This window comes from Nylanderia fulva, unplaced genomic scaffold (assembly GCF_048542155.1).
Source record: "Nylanderia fulva isolate GAGA-0341 unplaced genomic scaffold, ASM4854215v1 Scaffold49, whole genome shotgun sequence".
In the NCBI taxonomy this organism is placed as follows: domain Eukaryota; kingdom Metazoa; phylum Arthropoda; class Insecta; order Hymenoptera; family Formicidae; genus Nylanderia; species Nylanderia fulva.
In genome coordinates, this window is record NW_028190576.1 from 760,605 (window position 1) to 781,877 (window position 21,273).

The 21,273-nt window shown below is 32.5% G+C and overlaps 2 protein-coding genes and 1 long non-coding RNA gene across 4 annotated transcripts in view; 1 reads left to right on the forward strand and 2 right to left on the reverse strand.

Annotated features, from left to right (window-relative positions):
• Window positions 1–21,273, reverse strand: part of LOC146721381 (uncharacterized) — a 73,842-nt gene that overhangs the window by 52,312 nt on the left and 257 nt on the right. The window lies entirely within an intron of this gene.
• LOC114940093 (uncharacterized) lies at window positions 495–18,483 on the forward strand. Its single transcript, XM_029314602.2, has 3 exons — window positions 495–765; window positions 8,085–8,145; window positions 14,729–18,483. Exons 1-3 carry the CDS (start codon window positions 756–758, stop codon window positions 15,027–15,029), a joined length of 372 nt encoding a protein of 123 aa, XP_029170435.1. The 5' UTR covers window positions 495–755; the 3' UTR covers window positions 15,030–18,483.
• On the reverse strand, window positions 18,235–21,198 carry LOC114940089 (transmembrane protein 192). Its single transcript, XM_029314594.2, has 4 exons — window positions 20,695–21,198; window positions 20,111–20,265; window positions 19,645–20,041; window positions 18,235–19,377 (listed from the first exon to the last, which is right to left on the reverse strand). The coding sequence occupies exons 2-4, from the start codon at window positions 20,213–20,215 to the stop codon at window positions 19,133–19,135; spliced, it is 747 nt and encodes a 248-aa protein (XP_029170427.1). The 5' UTR covers window positions 20,216–20,265; window positions 20,695–21,198; the 3' UTR covers window positions 18,235–19,132.

The window sequence follows — 21,273 nt, forward strand, 5'->3', positions numbered from 1 at the left end:
TAATCACGACAGATAATGATAAAAAGCAGTTTCATCAACGTCGAGACTAATCTATATTTCTATCAAATGAGAGTTTTTTCAACAAATGTTATCATCATTTTATTAAAAAAAAAAAGTTCATTTAGATTTTATATTAGATCCAACAAGTTAATAAATTAAATATATTCCTTGATCTTCTCATGCATATTATTTTCTAAAAAAAATCGTTATATATAATAACATTATATGTTATTTCTTTAAATGTTTATATTTTTTTATTATAAATAACGTAGAGTAAATTTTGATGCAATTTATTTTTGTTATATATGTATGTGTTTCCAACTTGCGCAAAAAATTAAACAGAAAAAAAATAATATTTGAAAAGATGAATTAGTCTAAAATCGGCGAGATTTTACAGGTGAGTATGTGAATTCGATAAAATTCGCAACCGGCTGCAACCCCTTCCACCCGACTCGGCGGAGAGGTTGCAGTCGATGTTGAAGCCGACGTGACGCGCGCGAGCGTCGGAGGCCGCGCTGATCAGTCCGCGCGGGACGCTCGAGGAGCGAGGATCGTGTTCACGTATTGCCTTGCTCTCTCGAAATCTCTCTCAGGTGCGTCGGATAGTAAACGCGAGGCGAGAGAGAAAAGCAGCGCTAGTTTTCGCGCCCGAGTTCCGTAGAATCCAAGATTGAGAGAAGAGACGAAAAACGGCGGCGATCATAGAGAAGAATTTTTTGCGGGACGACCGGGACTCCGGAAGTTTTGAAGCACAGATGGTGAGAGGTGAGGAAAAAACGCGATAAAAGTATGTTCCCTTACGTGCATTTCTCTATATGTCTCTACGGATGAAATATATAAGGGCATTTTTGCAAGCGATCGATCGATCTCCGAAGAGGGACTCCCTTAGTCATTCTTACCTACCCTTAATAGAGTCGAACAGATGTTGAGGACGATGATGGTCTTGGATCGGTCGCGTTTCTCGCGTGCCAAACGAGAGCGCGGGTTAAGGCTCGTTAATTGCGAATTTTAATCTATCACGTTAATCAAATTCGAGCGAGATGAGTCGGTTCAACGTGTGGTCGGGAAATGGGAAAATGTATTCCAATTTGTGTGACATGATGTGTGGATTGCGAGATAATTTTACACTTTCGAGCAATGTCGAAATTAACATTCGTTAAATCCTTTAACTATTAATTCGTTGAATCGGATTATATTCACTTCGTATATACGAAACAGAACACACAAATTATTGATAATAAAATTAGACTGATGCAATAATAATCCATTAATAAATTGGATATGGAGAAATTACATAATTAATATATTATTTGTAAATCAGTTTTACAAGAAAAATCAATTGCAATAAGAAAATTCAACTGCGAGAACAAATATTTTCTTTTTTTATATTTTTTTAAGAGACGGTTCCAGTCTCATAAAAGTCTCAAAATGATGAGATTAATTTATTGTATTTTAATCAACTTCGAAAATTAATTAAATCAATTAATAAACAATACTCATTGAATATATAAATAATACTATTGTACAAATAATTGGAGTAAAAGTTCAATCAATGGTAAATGATACAAAAGAAGAATTATTTTTATAATGTTTATAATATTTGCGTGATATATTTCTTCCTTTTGTTTGAATTTGAAACTACAGCTACTACTATATACGGCTCACTGCGGCTCGAAGGGATTGAAATGTTTTGTAACGAAGCGAGAACGTAATCGTCGCTATTCGATTAACGATGAGAAATGGTACTCCCGAGAGAGTATTTTGGTCGTATCTCAAATGAAATTTAAAGCCCCGACTACGTGGCGATCGATCCCATTCAAATTTAAGTTCCACCTTAAATTTAATCTTTCGCACAGACTGACTTATTAGTTTCGTTTGACGTAAGGCGGCCGTGGAGCTGGAGCAAAATTTGCTCGACTGCTCAATTGGGCGTGATGAATAATTGATTTCAAACTTAAGTCGGGACACGGGTGAATCGGAAATTTTCCTTCGATAGGTATATTCCCATTCGCCATTTCCTGGAATATCCAAGCAGTCGAAACGCGATAAAGAGCTAAAAATGTTCTATTATAAGAAAATCTGTCGTTTTACTCGATTATACAGAATAATAAATGACATGTTTGTTTGATTTTACTGACAAATAGTTTTTAATAGATTTATATATCATTTTATAAATAAACCGTAACATCTCATGCGCTTTGTTCAATAAATAATTAATCAATCTTTTATAGACTCGGTTGGTATTTTTTTTACAATTTATATATTTCTTATTTCTCAGTCAAATATTTTTTATTCAGATACCAATTTTATCGAATAATTTGAAGATGTAATTAATGAAAATGGCGTATATAATTACATCCTGAATTCAATAGAAACAATAACGAGGTATCCAGCACAAAAAATGTTTGATCACAACTGATCAGTATCTACTTAAATTACATATTCATCTTATTTCACTTGCTGTATTATAGAGAATGAGATGTATTATATATGTAAAAATATATATGAATACTAATAAATATAAATAAATCTACTAATAAATTCATCTCTTATATAAGTATTTTGAAAGAAAGAAAGAGAGAAAAAGAGTTCTATTAGAATAGTGCACTTTTATTTCTTTTCTTATTTTATCAATTATTTTATTTTATATGACAAATTTTATACGATAAATTATTTCCTTTTCTATCTCTTTCTGCCTGCTTCTTCTTAAATTGTTTTTTTTTCTTTCTGAAAAGTCGGAGTTCATCTCAGGATAATAATAAATTAATTTCTTTTTTTAATTCTTCTTCTTCCATGCCTTTCTCTTATTCCCCCCTCTCTCTTTCTCTATCTATCTATTTATCTATCTTACTCTCTTTCTACACCTGTTCACCTATATACGCAAATTACACTTTCCGCGTGCCGGACGAGAGTGTCAGTCGCGAAATGAGCCTGTCGGTCTTTCCGCGAGATCCGGCATGAACGACGTTTAAATTTACATTGGCGTCGCGAGAGACCAAGAAATCAGCCGGCTGTCGTACTGTGCTTAAATTTAAATTTCCCTCGAATTTTGAGTGATGCGATTGGATCAAATTGCTCCACTCAACCGCAACATAACGTATATTTACCCCATTAACAAAATCGGATAGATATGTTGCAACTGTGTGTACCTAAGAGCTTGACGATCGTGTGGTAACATAACCAGCTGTCGTTTCGCTCGTTTTGTGCCTACACTTTTCTTTATAATCTCTTACAATTAGTATGTATATGTAATAAAGCTAATAATTACCATAAAACTTTTGAAAATATTTTGCATCGTTATTATTTAATCATCAATTTTTATTTTTCTACTTGATTCTTATTTAACTCTGCCAAACTCCTTAATCTATGCATAATCAGATTAAAAAATTAATTTTCTGCTATTTTTAAAATCATTCAATTAATTAATTTTATCAATATACTTCAAAATCATATTTATCTTCATTTCTCACGTACTGATTTTATTTTTTTTTGGTTTGTTATATAAAAATATGTGCATTTTTTATCGATTAATAACATCAAATTACACAAGATGACATATAATAAATAAAAAAATATATAAAAGACAACATATCAATATATCAATATAAAAATTCTATATATACGTGTGTGTGTGTGTGTGTATAAATAATTAATATGTTATTTTATTATTATATGACAAAATAGATTAAGAGAAATTATCGATCTGAAGAAGTAATATTTTTCACAAGTTACATTTATCAACATATCCTATGCGATAAATTTAGACACAGTCAGCAATAAAATATAATTCGATTGACTGTATACTTCACGCAATTGAAGGATTTAAATTTGTTCTTTCTCGACGTGTGCCAATTCTGTTGTTATGTAGCAAAGCAAAATTCGTTGTGCAAGATCCCGAGCACATATTGGCAATCGCTGAACAATAGCAGAACGCTATTCAATTGAGTCAGAAGTGTCATTATTACCGAACGATAGCTTCTTGTCATCACATTACTGTCAGTGAATTCGTCCGTCGATAAGTTTTATGTCAAAAATAAAATAAAGATTTCATTAATGATAAAAAAATTATATTATTCTATCTATTCTTTATCTCTTTTTTCTCTACCAATACAGAAACGATATATTTCAACAAAAAATAATAATACTTATTATTAGTTGTAAAAAAACTATATTTTTAATAACATTAATTAATTACATTCTGCATTTTAAAATCATTAATTAAAATTTTTTAAATTAATAATATATTCTTAATATTTGATGTAAAAATATATCTTTATACTAGAAATATTTAAAAAAATAGACTTGTATATAAAGAGAAATATTTGCTGATTAAAATATTAATTAAAATATTTCTATTAGTATATTTTTCTAATATTATCTTTCATCTATATTTAATGCACAATAATATTATATTAGAATAATAGAAAATTTGCAAACATAATTTGAAATAATCTTAAGTAAAAACTAATTGTAAGTATCGCAGTTTATACAGCGCATAAATACAAATACATTTTGTGTGAATAATGTGCAAAAATTTAAAAGTTTCTAGAAATAAAAAAAAATTGTCGAAAATAATATTTCCGTGATCGACAAAATTGATATTAGTATTTGATTTTGGACCGCTTACGTGGAACTATTTAACAAAAGATCATTGTACGTTACGCTAATTAAGTATTGTATTAATGAAGCAACGTAAGAGATTGTTTACGAGATCAAGGTTTCATTAAATCAAAAATGTCTAACGAGAGATGTATGTTAGATATGCTTAGTTACACATATGTTATACATAAGCCTGATTCGATAATCATATACTATCTCTATTTTGTTATACTGCTCCTAATTGTGTTTGTTATTTTGTAAATATTTTATTGACTAATGAATTCTCAATTAATATCTATATTAATAAAATTATACAAATTGTAATAATTTTTAATTTATCAATTTAATTTATTTTTTAATTTATCAATATTTTATTTAAATAATATTTTTAGTTTATTATCTTACATAGAATTTTCTTCATATTATTTTGCATTTTCAGTCTACAATTCCTAACATTAATTTACATTTCTGATTGCTGGGTAACTCAACATTGCAAGAAAAGCGCGCGTATCATGTAAGGATTATTCATGACAATCCATGTTCTGATGTATCTGTATGACGCGTAATACAGAAATCGATATTAATTATGGTATTTGTATGCACATTATATGGTTCGCATAATGCTGCACGTAGGTCGTGCTAGATGTTTTTCATAAGTCACGCGATGAATGTGTTTCTCGACAGATTTCAAACCAACTTGTCATTAAAATTAAAATCTAAGCGGAATTATATGCAACAAAAAGTCCTTTTGCAATTAATTGTAAAATAGTTTACTGCAGCAAAAATTTAATTTTTAAGTCTCTTAATTATACAGAGATGCTTATGAATAAAAATTAAAAAGTCAAAACGCGAATACAAGAATAACGGAGATTCCGTATACCAATTATTTCGCTCTACATCAACCTAAAGTTCAACGAAAAAGTTGTAAAAAATATTACTGCGTAATTTTCATGTATGCAACAATCTGTATAGTGATGACCTTTCGTATTCAATTCTGCTCATTAATCCATCAGGATCACGTTTTCGCTACATTAATTAATACATATGATTGCCATCTAATCATCGAAAAGGTCAACTCTCCCTTTCTCCCTATTCACTTGAATTTTTATCACTGCCTAATATTAACAGTTTCCGAATCAAAATTAATTACGTAATTAATTATATAGCTATTAATATAATTTTTAAACAAATTGATATTTGAGATTTAAATCGTATAACGTATGAAGAATAAAGACTTCGATAAAAAAACTTCATTAAAATGAGTCTGCTATCTTGCAGTATTTATAAAAGCTATTACAAATGTAATCTAGAATATAATTTCGAAAATATAAATAAAAACGTATTTGCAAAATAAATAAAAACATATTCTAATAAATATATATATTATATGTTACATACATATATATTGTATATATATATATATATACACATTTTCCATATATTATTTTTCTCGCATGTAAATTTAGCAACTGTTTCGATTAAAAGCAAAGATTAATGTGTGTATTATTAAAATAAAATTAATATATTCCTCTTAAATTTTTGCTCACTATCTTATTCCCTCGAAGTCGACAATTTACTCACTGATCTAAATGGAAAAATGCTCAAGGGATGAAAAGAATGATCAGGACGAGAACAACTTCCTCTCGAGGAAACGCTGTCGTGAATAGCTCGATATTACGCGCGACGGTCGATCGATCTTCATTAAATAGAGAGAAAGAGAGACAGGGTCTGCAATTTGCATAGAAAAATCGAGCGCGTGCAGGGCGCGTCCCATAAAAGATGAAAGAAGACGACGGTATGTCAGTGTCAGTCGACGGATGCACACTGCCGAGCGAAGAAAATCGATCTATCACGATCGAGACGTCACTCTCGACATTCGAGCAAGATGATCAACAATTTATAGATCGACCGACCACTCGCTCGTTTTGCCGGGAGGGTACCGAGTTCTTTCGAAAAATCTAAAAACCCGAACATTTCCACGTCTCGATTAGAAAATATCGACGTAGAGCCAGCCGGCATTGTCCATTTACTGTGCCAAAAAAAGGCAATAGTTATCTGTCTAATAGTATGCGCTCGATATCGACCTGTCGCGAGACTAATGTAAAGCGAACTAATTTTAACTTATTATAAGTTGTAAGTTTTACAGAACGTTATTATATAAAGCAAACAAGTTGCTGAAGAATAATTACGATACGATATATTTAGAAGTATCGTTTTTTTTCTTTTTACTCGGATTCGAGAATTGAAGCGCTTTTATTTCCAAGCCGAATTGTTGTATTTCATATTTTTAGAAAAATATGGAGATTATATATAAATGGAGATTATATATATATTTTATAAAAGTAACTGTGGAAAGCTGAAAAAACTTCAATCTGTTTTTAATGCGAATTGGAAATAAGCTCTTCAATTTTATATAACATTTGTTCAGAAACGTTTATTTTCTAAGATTCTCGATGCTGTAATTATTAGCACACAATTATGTAAGAAGTAATAATTTTCTCCGCAATATAGAATTTTAGAATAAAGCGTCATTGATATTTCAATAGAATTATTAGACATGAGCAATTACGTTCAGAATTTACAGTCTTCGAGCGAGACATGCCTCCGCGGACACACGTTTATTGTTTCCTGAATAAATGGGATACATCTCGCGCACGATAGTCTTTCTCAGAGACGCGTGACATCACCGATGAAGTATAGTTATGTCCTCCCATAGGAGAAGGACCTCATTGTCCGAACCCGAATTGCGACGACGTTGTCTCTGAGCGAATTACCGAGCGAATTTCGCGCGTCGTTAAGCCTTAAATACTGACATATTATCCGCGGCTGGAAATATGTAATGTTACCTCTGGGTTAACAAACGTGCACAGTGTCATAATTAGAATGCAGAAATACATTCTGCAGTTTCGTTTAAATTTAATTCAGATATTTTAATAAACGTATTTCCTGGTAAACGTTGAAAAATTTGAAAAATATTCGAAAGACAAAGGCAGAAAATTGTTTGCTAAAAAATTAAATGCTATTTACTTAATTTAATTGAAACTTCCTGTGATAAAAATACTGCTTGGTAGCTTGCTATCATTTATAATTATTATTTACCTTCCTCTTCTTTTGTATACATTTTTTGTATACTTCTTTATAATGTAAAATTAAAAATTTTTGAATATATCGTAAATTGAGTTTATTATGCTTACAATTAAAAATTAAAAGACGTTGTAGATTCGTTTCCTACTTGAGAATAACGGTTGGGTTGTTTTCTTTTTATCAAAGAGTAGTTTTGTTTCGCATGAGAAAACTCGCGGAAGATGAAGAGGGTCGTCCTCGTTCACGTTAAAGCGATTTGTAAAGAAAGTCATCTTGTTTAAGGAAACAAATGAGGACGGATGTAACGACAATGTAATAAAGCCTCGATATGCGAGGAAAAACTATAGAATTTTTTCTCAAGAACGATTACATGAAGACTAATGTCCTTCCGTTCATTCCAGGATCGTTACCTGATATCGCAGTGACGATGGCATCGGGCAGAGAAATCCACGGTGCTTTCAGGTAAGATAAACTTTAAATTATATATTATATATTAATTATATATTATAGTTAAAATTTGAATTCTAAAAATAATTTATAGATATTTTTCTGGTATTTTATCAGAAGAACTATATGCAACTCTATTCTAAACGAATAAAATGTGGATTTTTGCAACTAAATATTATTTTATTTATACTTTATACTTTTCACTCTCTAGATAATATAAAATGCAATTTTTTATAATTATATCCAACTTGCCTTGATTAATGTTATCCGCGTTATTAATTCATTGTGTTTTCGTGTTTTCATTTTTCTTATTTTACGCATGCAGTCTTGCGCGAGTGCACTCGAGAAAAAAAAACGGGCACAAGATACACGCACCGCTGATTTCACCGCAGAGAACCCGGCTGGTAATTTCAAGGATTTTCGTGGGTGTATATTTCTCGACACGTGACCTTTAGAAATTCATTATTACGTGAAGGAATGAGAAATTAGTTAGCCATCTGTTACATCAATCTACAGCTCACGAATAGAATACAGTTCCCTAATAACAGATTTTTCGAAATACGCAAGTTTTTGAGTTGATTTCCAGTTAAAATTTAATAAGGAAATATCTTTTTCATGTATTCAAATGATATATGATGCACAGTAAAAACGATTTCGAACCTCTTATATCTCGTGACAATTTCTTAAAAAAAGATATCACGAAAACGTTTGGTCCAAAAAAGATGAATTATTTCTAATTTCAATATCCTTAAAAATATCCTTAAAATATTTTAATATCTAATATATAAATGTTGGAATAATCTTCAGAAATACTTTGTCTCTATTTTAATTTAAAATATATCCAGTTTAAACAAAAAAATCGTAACAATTTAATTCTAATCGTATTCTATTTTCTCTCTCTAATATATTCGTTTGGAAAAATATATAAAAAAACTCATCTAGAATTCTATACACATGTGCACGCACGCATTTTTCACGCGACCTTTGCAAATTCCTGGCGTGGGTGTAGGTGAATAAGGTAATAGGACACTTTGACAGTATATCGATATGAGTTTCTGTTACATAAATAGAAAGCTTAAATATAATAGGATATCATTATTTTTGGTTAATAATGAATCAATATTTTACGATAAATCGATACTTTTACCGGTAAAATCAATATTACTGACATTACACATTAAAGTAAATTAAAAAGAAATATATGTTTCTGCATTGATAAATCAACAAGAAGCAATGTATATATTTCTCGTAAAATTTTGTAATTTTTTATTTTTAGCAATTGACTTAACTTCAAATAATTTGAAATATTTTCATAAAACAAAAATCTTTAATATCTTCATATGTATACTGAAAGCATCTTTAAAGTATCTTTATTACGATTTTAAAGCACGTTTCGTACTAATCAGCGTATTTTTGCCGGGCATTTAGCGCCAAATATAATTGTCCAATTCCTGTCTACATCATAGATGTGATATTCCACGAATAAACCTCGGCATTAGAACATGTCGCGAAATTCGTGATGAGAATGGCAAGTACGGATTTAGAGCAGAAATATCGATCGTTGTCTTCTCGCGGGGCGACAGCAACTTGAGAGCCAGGTAATTTTGAACTGTTTCGCGATAGCACACGACCGACTAGTAGTGAATGGAAGAAAAAGTGCCTTGGCAGTCGGTGCTAGCTGCGTGCGATCTTATTCTTAGCAACGTTACTTTATTTTTATTGCGCTTATAGAGCGCAATATCGATCGCTCTCGCGAGTTGACGTCGTTCGATTTGATAGACGTTCATAAGTAATGCAACGAGAAAGTAGTAGTACCGCGTCATAGACAGACGGCTGAATGAAGAAAAAAATGCAACGGAAGAGTATCTTTAATAGCTACAAAGTTACATTGCTTCTATACATGTGCTGTTTTAATCCTTTTTGCGATCTACTTCGCAATTCAAATTACATCACGAATATTGCAAAAAAAAAAAACAATAGAAATAATTATGTAATTTCAACTGTCTGCAATCTCGTGTAAAATGTTTTAGATTAGAAGCACATCTCTTCTTGCTTTAAAGAAATACGTAATGTATAAATGTATAAAAATAAAATATATTGATATCTTCTCTCTCTTTCTCGCTTCAATAGTTCATTAAATTAATTAACAAGCAATAAGCTATTATAATTGATCTCTAAAGAAAGAAACTTTTATTTTTGTACTTAATAAATGCTGAACTTATGTAAAAAAGTATATTTTAATAGTTATACCTGCGTAAAAGATATATTTGCTGTAACAAACAAATTAAAAAAAAATCTCAAAGTTCAATTTTCCAAACGTTTAATTCAAAACCACGATGTTTCATCAGGGAGTCGCTATATATGTACTTCCGATCGTAAATTAAATATCCAGTGCCTGGCAGATGCGGAAATATTTTTGGTGTACGTAATAGCGCTTTTAAGCTCCCTCGTGAATTCGGCAATCGATATACTCCGGTGACTCTCTCGCGAAGTTCGACCAACCGGAGATTGGAAAGTTCCGCACTAAATTTCGCTCGAAATGCAGCCGGTTTCGCTTTTCCCGGTTGGATACCGATCGTTCATTCATGCCTGGACGATCCTCGCTAAGCTACTGAATCCTTGATATCACGTTTAAGACGTCGTTAGAAAATTATGATAGAGAAAGAAAGGGAAGAAAGGACAAGGGCAGAGTTTGAAAGATACCAGAAGAATCGCATCGCGTTCCCCATCGAACTGTTCGTTAAACAATGCGAACCCATTATCGAGTTTATCACAAAAAATAAATTGGATCGCGTCCTCTCGTATCTCTGGATCGCATTTTCGCATCTGCTCAAGCGCAATCAAGCGCCATTCACGCATCTCCTCTTTCCTATTCGGCGTAATCTCTCGAATAATATCCGAGCCATTTGTCTTTAAAGCAATGCGAGAAGAATCTTTAATGTGGCAATGCACGATATTCTCGATGTTGTCTCGATTTAGGCAAATCAGAGTTTAATATTAAAGTACAATAAAAGGCTAAAAAATAAATCTTTCGAAAATTAAAAAAAGTAGTGTACACTTAATAAGTCGAACTCATTAAGATTCAGCAAGATTAAAAAAAAAAAAGATTTTGAAATACTTTTTTTAATATACTTAAATAATCCCGCACCGAAAAAAAAATTTTGTTGGATTAACAAAAATTCTGTTCGAAAATGGACGAAACGGAATTCTGGTTGAACCACCAACAAACTGATTTGTTGTACAAACAAAATGCTTGTTGCATTAAAAAGAATTCTGGTAGATGTTTGTTGCATTAAAAGGAATTCTGGTAGATTCAATCAGTAATTCCGTTTCATCCATTTTCAAACAGAATTTTTGTTAATCCAACAAAATTTTTCTTCCAGTGCGTTCGTACGTGCGTCATATGTGTAGATTGCGATTTCCGAAAAATCAATACTTTTCCGCGGCAACACGCGGTTCCCGGCACACCGGTGACGTAATGCCTGACGCAAGCGACAATCGTTGCGGCCGCGATGCCGCAGAGAGGCGAACGTCGATAGTACACCGGACGTCATGAATACCTTTAACTTCCTCGGATCAGTATTTTTTTTTGAATGAGTGCATCATACTTTAACGTAATGTTATTTGATGATAATTACATATATCATCGTTATTTTTATGAAAATTGCTCGTGTGACAAAATAACTTATCACATGGAAGGTAGCGAATTTCGCAACGATATGTCATATCACTCGATATGTTTGATTGACATACAACAAGCTATATACAAGTATAACTTGGAATAATCTTTATATAAATAGTTTGCTAAATTATATATAGAATTTGTGGAAGAAAATTCCATGATATTTCGAAAGAGCTAATTCGATTGCAGTAAGTAAATTCAGAACAGAACTACTTCTATAAAAAGATATAACAATAAAAAATCAAACGTATTAAACTGACTTTTATCGTCAGTCTAAATTGCTCCGTGAATCTCCGTCGATTATTTTAAACTAATTTTTCGAGTAAAAAAGTTCGATATAATTTTAGTTAGAGTTTTTTTTACATACAACGACCCGCGAAAGATTTGCGAAATCTCGCGCCGGTCGCCACGGCTGTCGTCGATTAATCTCTCTGTTTCGATCGTCGCCCTCTGCCCTTTCGCCGTTCCTTCGACCCCGTTCTGCCGCTGCGGCAACGTGCCATGAAAATGGTCTGTGATTACCGCGGTAGCAAGCATTCGCGCTGACGAGGCGAATATTCCGTCTTCCGTCCGCGCGCTATCCTTAACCCGCGCGAAATTGATTTCGCCACTCCGCCACTCGTCTCTCGGGTGAATACCCGCCATTGTGCGAAAAGTAGGTAACCGTCAGAAAGATCATACACATATATACACACGTAAAAATACATAATACGTTCGTATTTTCCAATTTATAGCATTCTCGGAGAACGCAACACGATTTTCGTATCCTTGCTCTGAATAAGTATTTCGCGTCAAAACAAATTCATTTTCATTATTCTCAATCACATCATGATATTCTTAGGGAATCTGATATTAATGCTATATAGAATTTAAATCTTGATCTTTGAGTTTTTATTGAAAAAAATATCGGAGCTTGACGGTCAGCAATCAAAATATAGAAATGATTATTCCTATTTCAACACTCGTGTGTGCATATATTAAATTTTTCATCATTTCGAACAAGTATCTCCAAAAAGTCCCTTATAAAATTTTTCGCAGCCCTTTCTCTCTATATGAACTAAAAATATATCGCTCACATTTTATCTCTCGCAAAAGTCCATTCGATTCTCATCAGGAGGGATTTTCGCCTCACAGGTAATCCTATATCAATCCTCGTCAATAAGCATCGGCAAAATGAAATTTCGATATATAAATCGGCCACACGAGAGATCTCGCGGGTTTCTTAATGCTTTCTCTTTGCGCGCGATAACGCATTCGCCTTTTCCGCCGGTGATATCAGCAATCCGGCGAAAGAAGCTCGTAAATCCGAGCGTAAACAACGCCCTAAAACACGAATGTGTGTTGGAGAGGGATAATTCTAGATTCGATTGTGCCGCGATCCGACCATACATATATATAAATATATATATATATATGCGTATGTGTGTATTGTATATATGTATATATGGCGATGCGGAGCATGTGTGCAACAAGATACCAAAGCCTGTAAACGAGACTTGGGATACATAGCCGGCTTTCGGATCGATACTTGCCGTCAACATTTTCGCGAGTACGAACTTTGCGAAGGACACGACGAGGCAGAAGAAATCATCCTATTCGACTGACATCTCGCCGCGCGAGGAACGCGACGACAATAAAATTCTCGATGCAATTTTTTTCCTATTCACCGAACCCGCCCGAATGATGTCAAGAGCGAGGAAATTTCGAGGAAATGCAGGCGAATCATTTTTGCAATTTATGTCTGTGCAAATAACTCTCCTTCGATGCATCTCGAGTCTTTCATCGACGAAAACGCGATGGGAAATTCTTTCATCCGACATATCGCGCATATGAATGTAAAATAATTTTCAGAAAGTAATTTATATATTAATTTATATATTGGTTTATATACGTATATATATATATACATATATATGATTGTGCATAATGTTACTGCGTCCGATCAGTTATCATCGAGTATATCGAGATATACACGATAGAAGTCGGATTTTCCTCTGACGTCGATAACAGATATGATAGGGGTTTACGTGCGTTTCAGCTCCCGCACGGAAACAATGAGCCCTCGAGCCCCTCGAGATATGTTATACACCCTATACGTCCGCAAAAAAATCAAATGAACATGGAAATATATTAGGCGGCTATATTGAATGTCATTCTATAATACGCAAAAATGGGGAAAAAAGTAAATTCAAATCATGCAAATTTAACATAGCGAAAATAATCAGCAATTGTTCCAGCTTTCAGATATTATATGTGTGGCATGTGTGTATAATCGAATAAATGATGATTATCATTCTTGCACTTATCATCTCGTTTTTTATAAATGATTAACATTTTTCTGACCGCATCTTTTTTGGCAATTTAATTATTGTGACTAGAGTAAAATTACCGTTATCACGTCGCGCTTATTTCTTTCCAGTCTGCGGCAAATGTGTATCGAATAAAATATAATTATCATTCTTGCACTTATCACATTTCGTTTTTTATAAATAATTAACGTTTTTCTGACCGCATGTTTTTTGGCAATTTAATTATCGTGACTAGAGTAAAATTACCGTTATCACGTCGCGCTTATTTCTTTCCAGTCTGCGGCAAATGTGTATCGAATAAAAGATAATTATCATTCTTGCACTTATCATTTCGTTTTTTATAAATAATTAACATTTTTCTGACCGCATCTTTTTTGGCAATTTAATTATTGTGACTAGAGTAAAATTACCGTTATCACGTCGCGCTTATTTCTTTCCAGTCTGCGGCAAATGTGTATCGAATAAAAGATAATTATCATTCTTGCACTTATCATTTCGTTTTTTAAAAATAATTAACATTTTTCTGACCGTATATTTTTTGGCAATTTGATTATTATGACTAAATAAATAAAATGATCGTTATCACGTCGCGCTTATTTCTTTCCAGTCTCATCGTGGACGACGTGGATTCGCAGTCGATCCTCAGCGACGGCTCCGACCTGGACGGATTGTCGCGCGAGAGCAGCTCGCAGAACTCCGCGTCGCAGACGCCGCTTGACAGTCCCGGTGGACCACGCGAGAGGATCAAGCAGATCCAGGTTGAAGCCGAGACCAGACGGGGCGAGTTTGCCAGGCTGCTGGAGGAGCACGCGCAGGTGGTGCGCAAGCTGAAGATGATGGAGGCGGAGGAGCAGCTGTCGACGACGGCGACCGGAAACGCGACGGTGATCGGCGGTGCGCACGCGTGATTTTACGGTTTTTTTTACCACCGCCGTCGCCGCCAGGACGAGGGTGCCATCGAGGGTTGGGACCATCGCGTCGATCACCGTACGACGACCATCACCACCACCACCACTTCACCGCGTTTCTCCCTCGACCGCAAAACACCGCGATCTGGATAAGTCGTCGCGATTTGCGAGCAAAATGATGCGAATATCGTTGGACGTCTGGATTATTGACCCTCGGATGTGCCTGTGCGAATGCAAATGCGAATAAGGTTTGTCGGGGGATGATGGATGCTGCATCCGAGAGTTAACTATGAGGGAAAATGAGGAAAGGGGATATGAATTCGAGAGGACTTCTCTTGCTGTTTTAATTTTTCTATTACGTTATTTTGTTTCGCCGATTTTCGCTTCGGGTTAATTTGATCATGCTTCGTTTGGAAATTAAAAGCGAAAATAAATCCTAAACAGTATAAAAGGAATCTAAAAGTTTCTTTATTATTTCGTGATGGATTATAGCAATAAGAAATAATGATTATTTTTTTGTATATATATTTTCTATTTAAAATTTTTATATTTAATAAATTCAAATCTAAATTAAATTTAAATAATTAATAAAGTTTCTACGAGATTGATATACAATATATAAATGTGCATTTATGATTGCAATGTGTTATATTGTATTATTATAAGCATAATATTAACATCTCACAATACTTTACGTCTAATTAAAATATTTATACTATTTGAAATCTGAGATGCGTCATCGAGAACTCACGCTGAAAATTTCATGAACCAACAATGTAATACGTATAAATTCGAGAGGTGCTTTTTCGTCTTTCATCCGATTTTACGAGATCGAGTTAAAGCGAGCCCGATCGATCATGGGATCAGAAAACCGAAATGATAATCAGGCTCCTACGATGAGGATCATCCTTGTTTAACCCTTGTTTGCAACAAAGTCTGAATAAAAACCACTAGACACGACAATAATGAGGAACACTTTTAAAAAAGGAACGTGCGTGCGAAAGCCGCGATCGCGTTATTTATTCACACAACGCGTGGAACAAGAAACTCCCGTTCGAACTAGCTCAGCAGCAACGGCTGGCCTAATAAGCGTAGTACAAATTTTGCAGTGAAGTCTTAATAGAAAAAAAAGAAAAAAATTCCAGGTACGAGTGTACCGTGAGAGTTTCCGATATAATTCCAAAGATTTGACACGGTGACGATAATCGTGCCGACATTTGCGGCGGAAACGCGGATGTTGGAGTAAATACATACATGGTGTCGTACATGCGAACACACGTATAGCCTACTCTCGAAACAATGGGGTGTACAAGCTTCTACGCGCGTTTTATAGTATCGTAGAATTGAGTGTTCCATAAGTGTAAGCTAGTTTTGTATATCGTAAATATATATATAGATATATATACATGTGTATGATAAAAAGCGCGGGCTGCTGAGTCTGACGATAGACGCACTCTTTTGTAAATAGATTTCTTTCCATTACATATAATATATATAACAAGACTCGACCGATCGATCCTCACCGATTAATCCTGATTAGCGATCTTCCATCTCTTATATCGAAATTTCAGCTATATAATTACGAAAATTAAATCGTAATTTAAGAAAACCGCAACTAAATTTTTTCTCGCGGATAAAATCTTTGTCACAGCAAAGTTTTATTTTGAGTTTAATTATCACTGTTGATGTTAAAAATTAATAAAAAATATTTGTTAAAAGTATTAAGTTTATAAAAAAAAATTGTATAAGAAAAATATATGATGCGTAATTAAATACTAATTACGATAGAATTTTTTTCTCTTGTAAATATTTTATAATTAAAATATGTAATGTCTGGAAAGGATATATTATGATTAAATCCATAGAAAGGAGATATTATAATTAAAATGATATAATAATCCCTAAAAAGGAATAATAAAAGAATTGATTGAAGATTAACTAATCTATTATCGGTGCAATTGGATCAAAAATTCGTGAGGCTTGAGCAAAATCGCTAGAGCCAAAGGAAAAGATGCGTCTGAAAAAGTGATGTTATTTAATTTCGCTGTTTCATTCCTAATATTAAGGAGTTTATATAAAATACGGGCTGAATAGAGAGAGAAAGAGAGACACAGAGAGAGAGAGGATCAACGATGCTCTTCTAATTTTCTACATGTGCTACGTCAGACCGGTATCCAAATGACATAGGTATTATATATATTAGGCATTTATAGACTTATATATATATACATACTTAAAGAGAGAAACACAAGTATAGACCTGTGTTAAAGTAAATAATCCTAGTGTAGAGATGTCTATTATTATACACAGTGATGCCAGTCTACGTCAGTAATCAGAATATTTTTCTGCTTAAATTAATTCTTAAGATGTTATATGATAAAGTAAATATCTTTTACCGCACGATAATATCTCCATGTGAAATATTAATTGATCTTTCATGTGTCAATTGAGATGGTAATCGCTCACGTTGTATTTTTCTCAATAAAGTATGATTGATACGGAGATATAGAATAGTAAAAAAATTATTAAGTCAATTCTTATAAAACTCTTCAGATTTTCAAGATATATTAAAAAAAATTAATCAAATTCATTTTTATAGGAGTTATATAATGATATATGTAAATAATTTATTACTCCTTTATAAATAGATGCGTGCGATAAAAACATTGCGAGAGATATTTTGATCGCTACAACGTCGACTGGCTGTGTAATTTAAGAAGACAGTCCTAGAATACGTAATAAGGAATAGACAGGAATGATTTTAGCTGCTCAGAAATGTAAAATGCTTTAAAGGAAATTTCGCGAAAGAGAGTGATACTGCGTAAGGCAATAATTTCTTCAACATATACTCGGGAAAACTACGAAGTAATATTAGGCACAGATGCGAAACGAGAAATTTGCATTATTTTTGCTGCTGCAAGATATCCTATATACGATCGTTACTATTACGTTAAGAGAACTGCAGATTATATACATAAATATTATCACCATGTAGTTTTTACTCATACTATTATTCGTACGACTGCATGTTAGAGACGGCTATATGATAAACATATTTATCAGATTTGTAATGAAATGTTGAGAAAATATGTGATTTTAATTTCGTGCAAAATAAATTGCGAGTAAAAAAACGTGGTCCGATAGCAAAGTCTTTATCGGTTCTGCTTTCTATCGCTGCAATAAAAAACGGCTTTTTGCGAACCAACAAAATGCAATGTAATATTATACCACGCCGATTTAATGTTAACGTAATTGAGATTTATATGTAAATTTTGACTGTATTATCGTAACATGCGACAGATACGCGTACGACAACACGCTGTTAAGTTTTATTAAGGGAAACCGCTGCTTGACTAATTATTTATATAGGCTCATGTTGTGTATGCGAAATAATAATGTATGTAAAACGATGGTTGCTACTGGAAAAAATATATTTTATTGAGTTGACAATGGATATTTGTATTCTCTTTTGCAGCAACCGCTTTTTTCCATTTTTATTTTAAGCGCATAAAACTTTTGTTTCACGTATATGTTAGTGAACATAAAATAATTTTTTAAAAAGAATATATTTAGTTGAATATATTATATTATCGACCGATACAATAATACATGTGAGCAACGCGTTATATGGTAAGTGTTATGCAGCGTCTTTTACATTGTTGTCTCGGATCTATTATTTACAATTATATCTATAGAGATATACAATTACATTTAAAAATATATATACGCGAAGATATAAAAATAACATATTCTTTACATACCAAGATTATACGTTTTAAATATATGTGAAACAGAAATGACTTGTTACTAATTGCGTAGATAGAAATATGTAGTTTGTAAAATATGTAAGATAATTTTTTTAACTTAAGTAAAAAGAAAAATATGTCTATATTGAGTACATTTCAATTTCATTCAAAGACATTATATCACTTAAAGAGTTAAATTTTTGGGCGATGCTTTGCAATCGACCAATATAATAATAATATGAATTATAAATAATTACATAATATATACATGGCAATATAATATCATAATTATAAATAATTATAAATAATTATAAATTTTGTTTATTGTTTCAGAAGGGATATGTCAACTTTTTTATCTTATGGTTCCATCGCTCTATGCTGAGATGTTAATAGCATTATTCTGTGACTTAGCTTTACATTGTGATCTCTCAAATATCTTATCAGATCTGCCTGTTTTTCCAACAATTCTTCCAAATTCGTTCCCCTTTGATGATAACCGACTTCTCCCATTCCTGCATAAGAATCCTGTGTAAAGGACGACAGCCATTCATCACGAGTAACGTCGGGCGATGGACGTAATTGATTGAATCTCATAACTATCTCTACACGAAAAACAAAATAGAATGAAATATAATTTGCGATTAAAGAAAGTAAATACAAATCTCCAGAGTTTTAGTATTAAACTTTATATTTTGAAAATGCTTCGACAAATGCCTAAATGAGTAAAATATTTCTATTTTTTAAGAAATATTGATGATGAAATCTCAAAATTATCTTTTCAATATATATGAAAGCACAAAATTAATTTTGCTAATAAACTCTATCTTCTTTATTTAACTAAATATTTTCTTTCTTTGCAAGATACTTACTAATATAATTAATATAAGATGGCACGATTATCAAGAGTTCCAAACTAGTTAGGACAAAAATATAATTAAGTGGCGTGAACCACTCTGATGCCCTACAGTATCGTTCATAATCGACTTTGTGCGTATGATGTAGAATTACAGCTAATAGCAAATAGCATGTATTCCACAATGATGTGATAAAAAGAGGCGTCCTTATAAGTCGATATGTGGTTTGATAGAAATCTAAGTATCCATCTATACGCAACTTGTGATGCCTTGCTTTGACGATGTGGTCTGTCACCATTACTATCAGCCAATAGGCACAATGTAAGTATAAGTATATAAAATATGTGTCACACTTGTTCTGCTCTTCTGGCCAGACAGACACAAATACAATCCCAACAATTTCCAATGAAATCTACAAAAATATTCGAATATATCCAACCATTAAACAAGCCTATAAGTACAGCAAGCGAGATATACCTACACTAAGCAAAAGTGGTATCGATACAATTGGCACAGTATTCAACTGCTGAAAAGTGTCCTCTTCTTGAGAGATCAAGATTGGTTGAAAAGATTGTTCTTCTTCCATTTTAACAGTTTGATAAAAAAACACTCATAGAATATATCCCAAACAGATTGCTACAAATTTAATAAACTTAATTCATTTTCTCTCTTATTGTTAGAATAAATATTATAACATACAGCTAATATCTTTATGAATAAAAAATTATCTATGCTTGCAGAAACATCTCGTAAAACAAATTCAATATATAAAAAAATGAAAATAAACTACTTAAAATATCAACAAAATACCTAACCTTTATATGTGCAGCTTCAAATTTTCAATTCTGAATTTTACAATCATATGAGTAAAAAAGACATGTCTCAATAGCATTAAAGTAAAAGAAAATTGAAAGAAATGTTTGCATCTGAAGAAAATGAGCTAAATTCTTAAGATATTTTCATAAAGATATTTTTTTCTATGTTATTCTTTTCTCGTTAACCTATTCTAAAGATTATTGAAACTTGAAATAAAACGTTTGAATTGTGAAAGAATATGATATTTACCTTGTATATAAAAATTAAAACATGACAAATGCGTTTTTAATCAAAGTATTGCTTGTCACTAATCGTAATCGACGTAAACACTCTTGACAATCATCAAGATTAAGTATATTACAATGTCAGATTCACATTCAGATGGAAAAAGGAAGAGTCGTCTCTAATCGAACACAGTTGATGCCATACGAAAGATTTCAATGTCATAGTCTTATTGTCAGATGAAAAAATGAATCACATTAAATACGCAACGCAGCCAGAAATGCAAGCAGCACTCGCGTATATATTTTAATGCAGTAAAGAATATTCATTGTGTCCAGCAGAGAAAAAAGGAAATATCGAAAAAAATAAGTTTGTGTTGTGATTAATTAAAAAAGAGTGGAAATAACACAAGTCTTGAAAATATAAGTATATTAATAAAAATAAAGTCGTCAGAGTAAAAAGATTAATTAATACGCGTCCAATAATAAACGCACTTGATAATGCGCCTAAGTACGAGTCTGGTAAAACAACCACGTGATCGTTTACAGATTAGGTTAGGATTAAATTCCTTAAAGTGGTGGGGTGAAAATCGTTTCTCCGTATGAA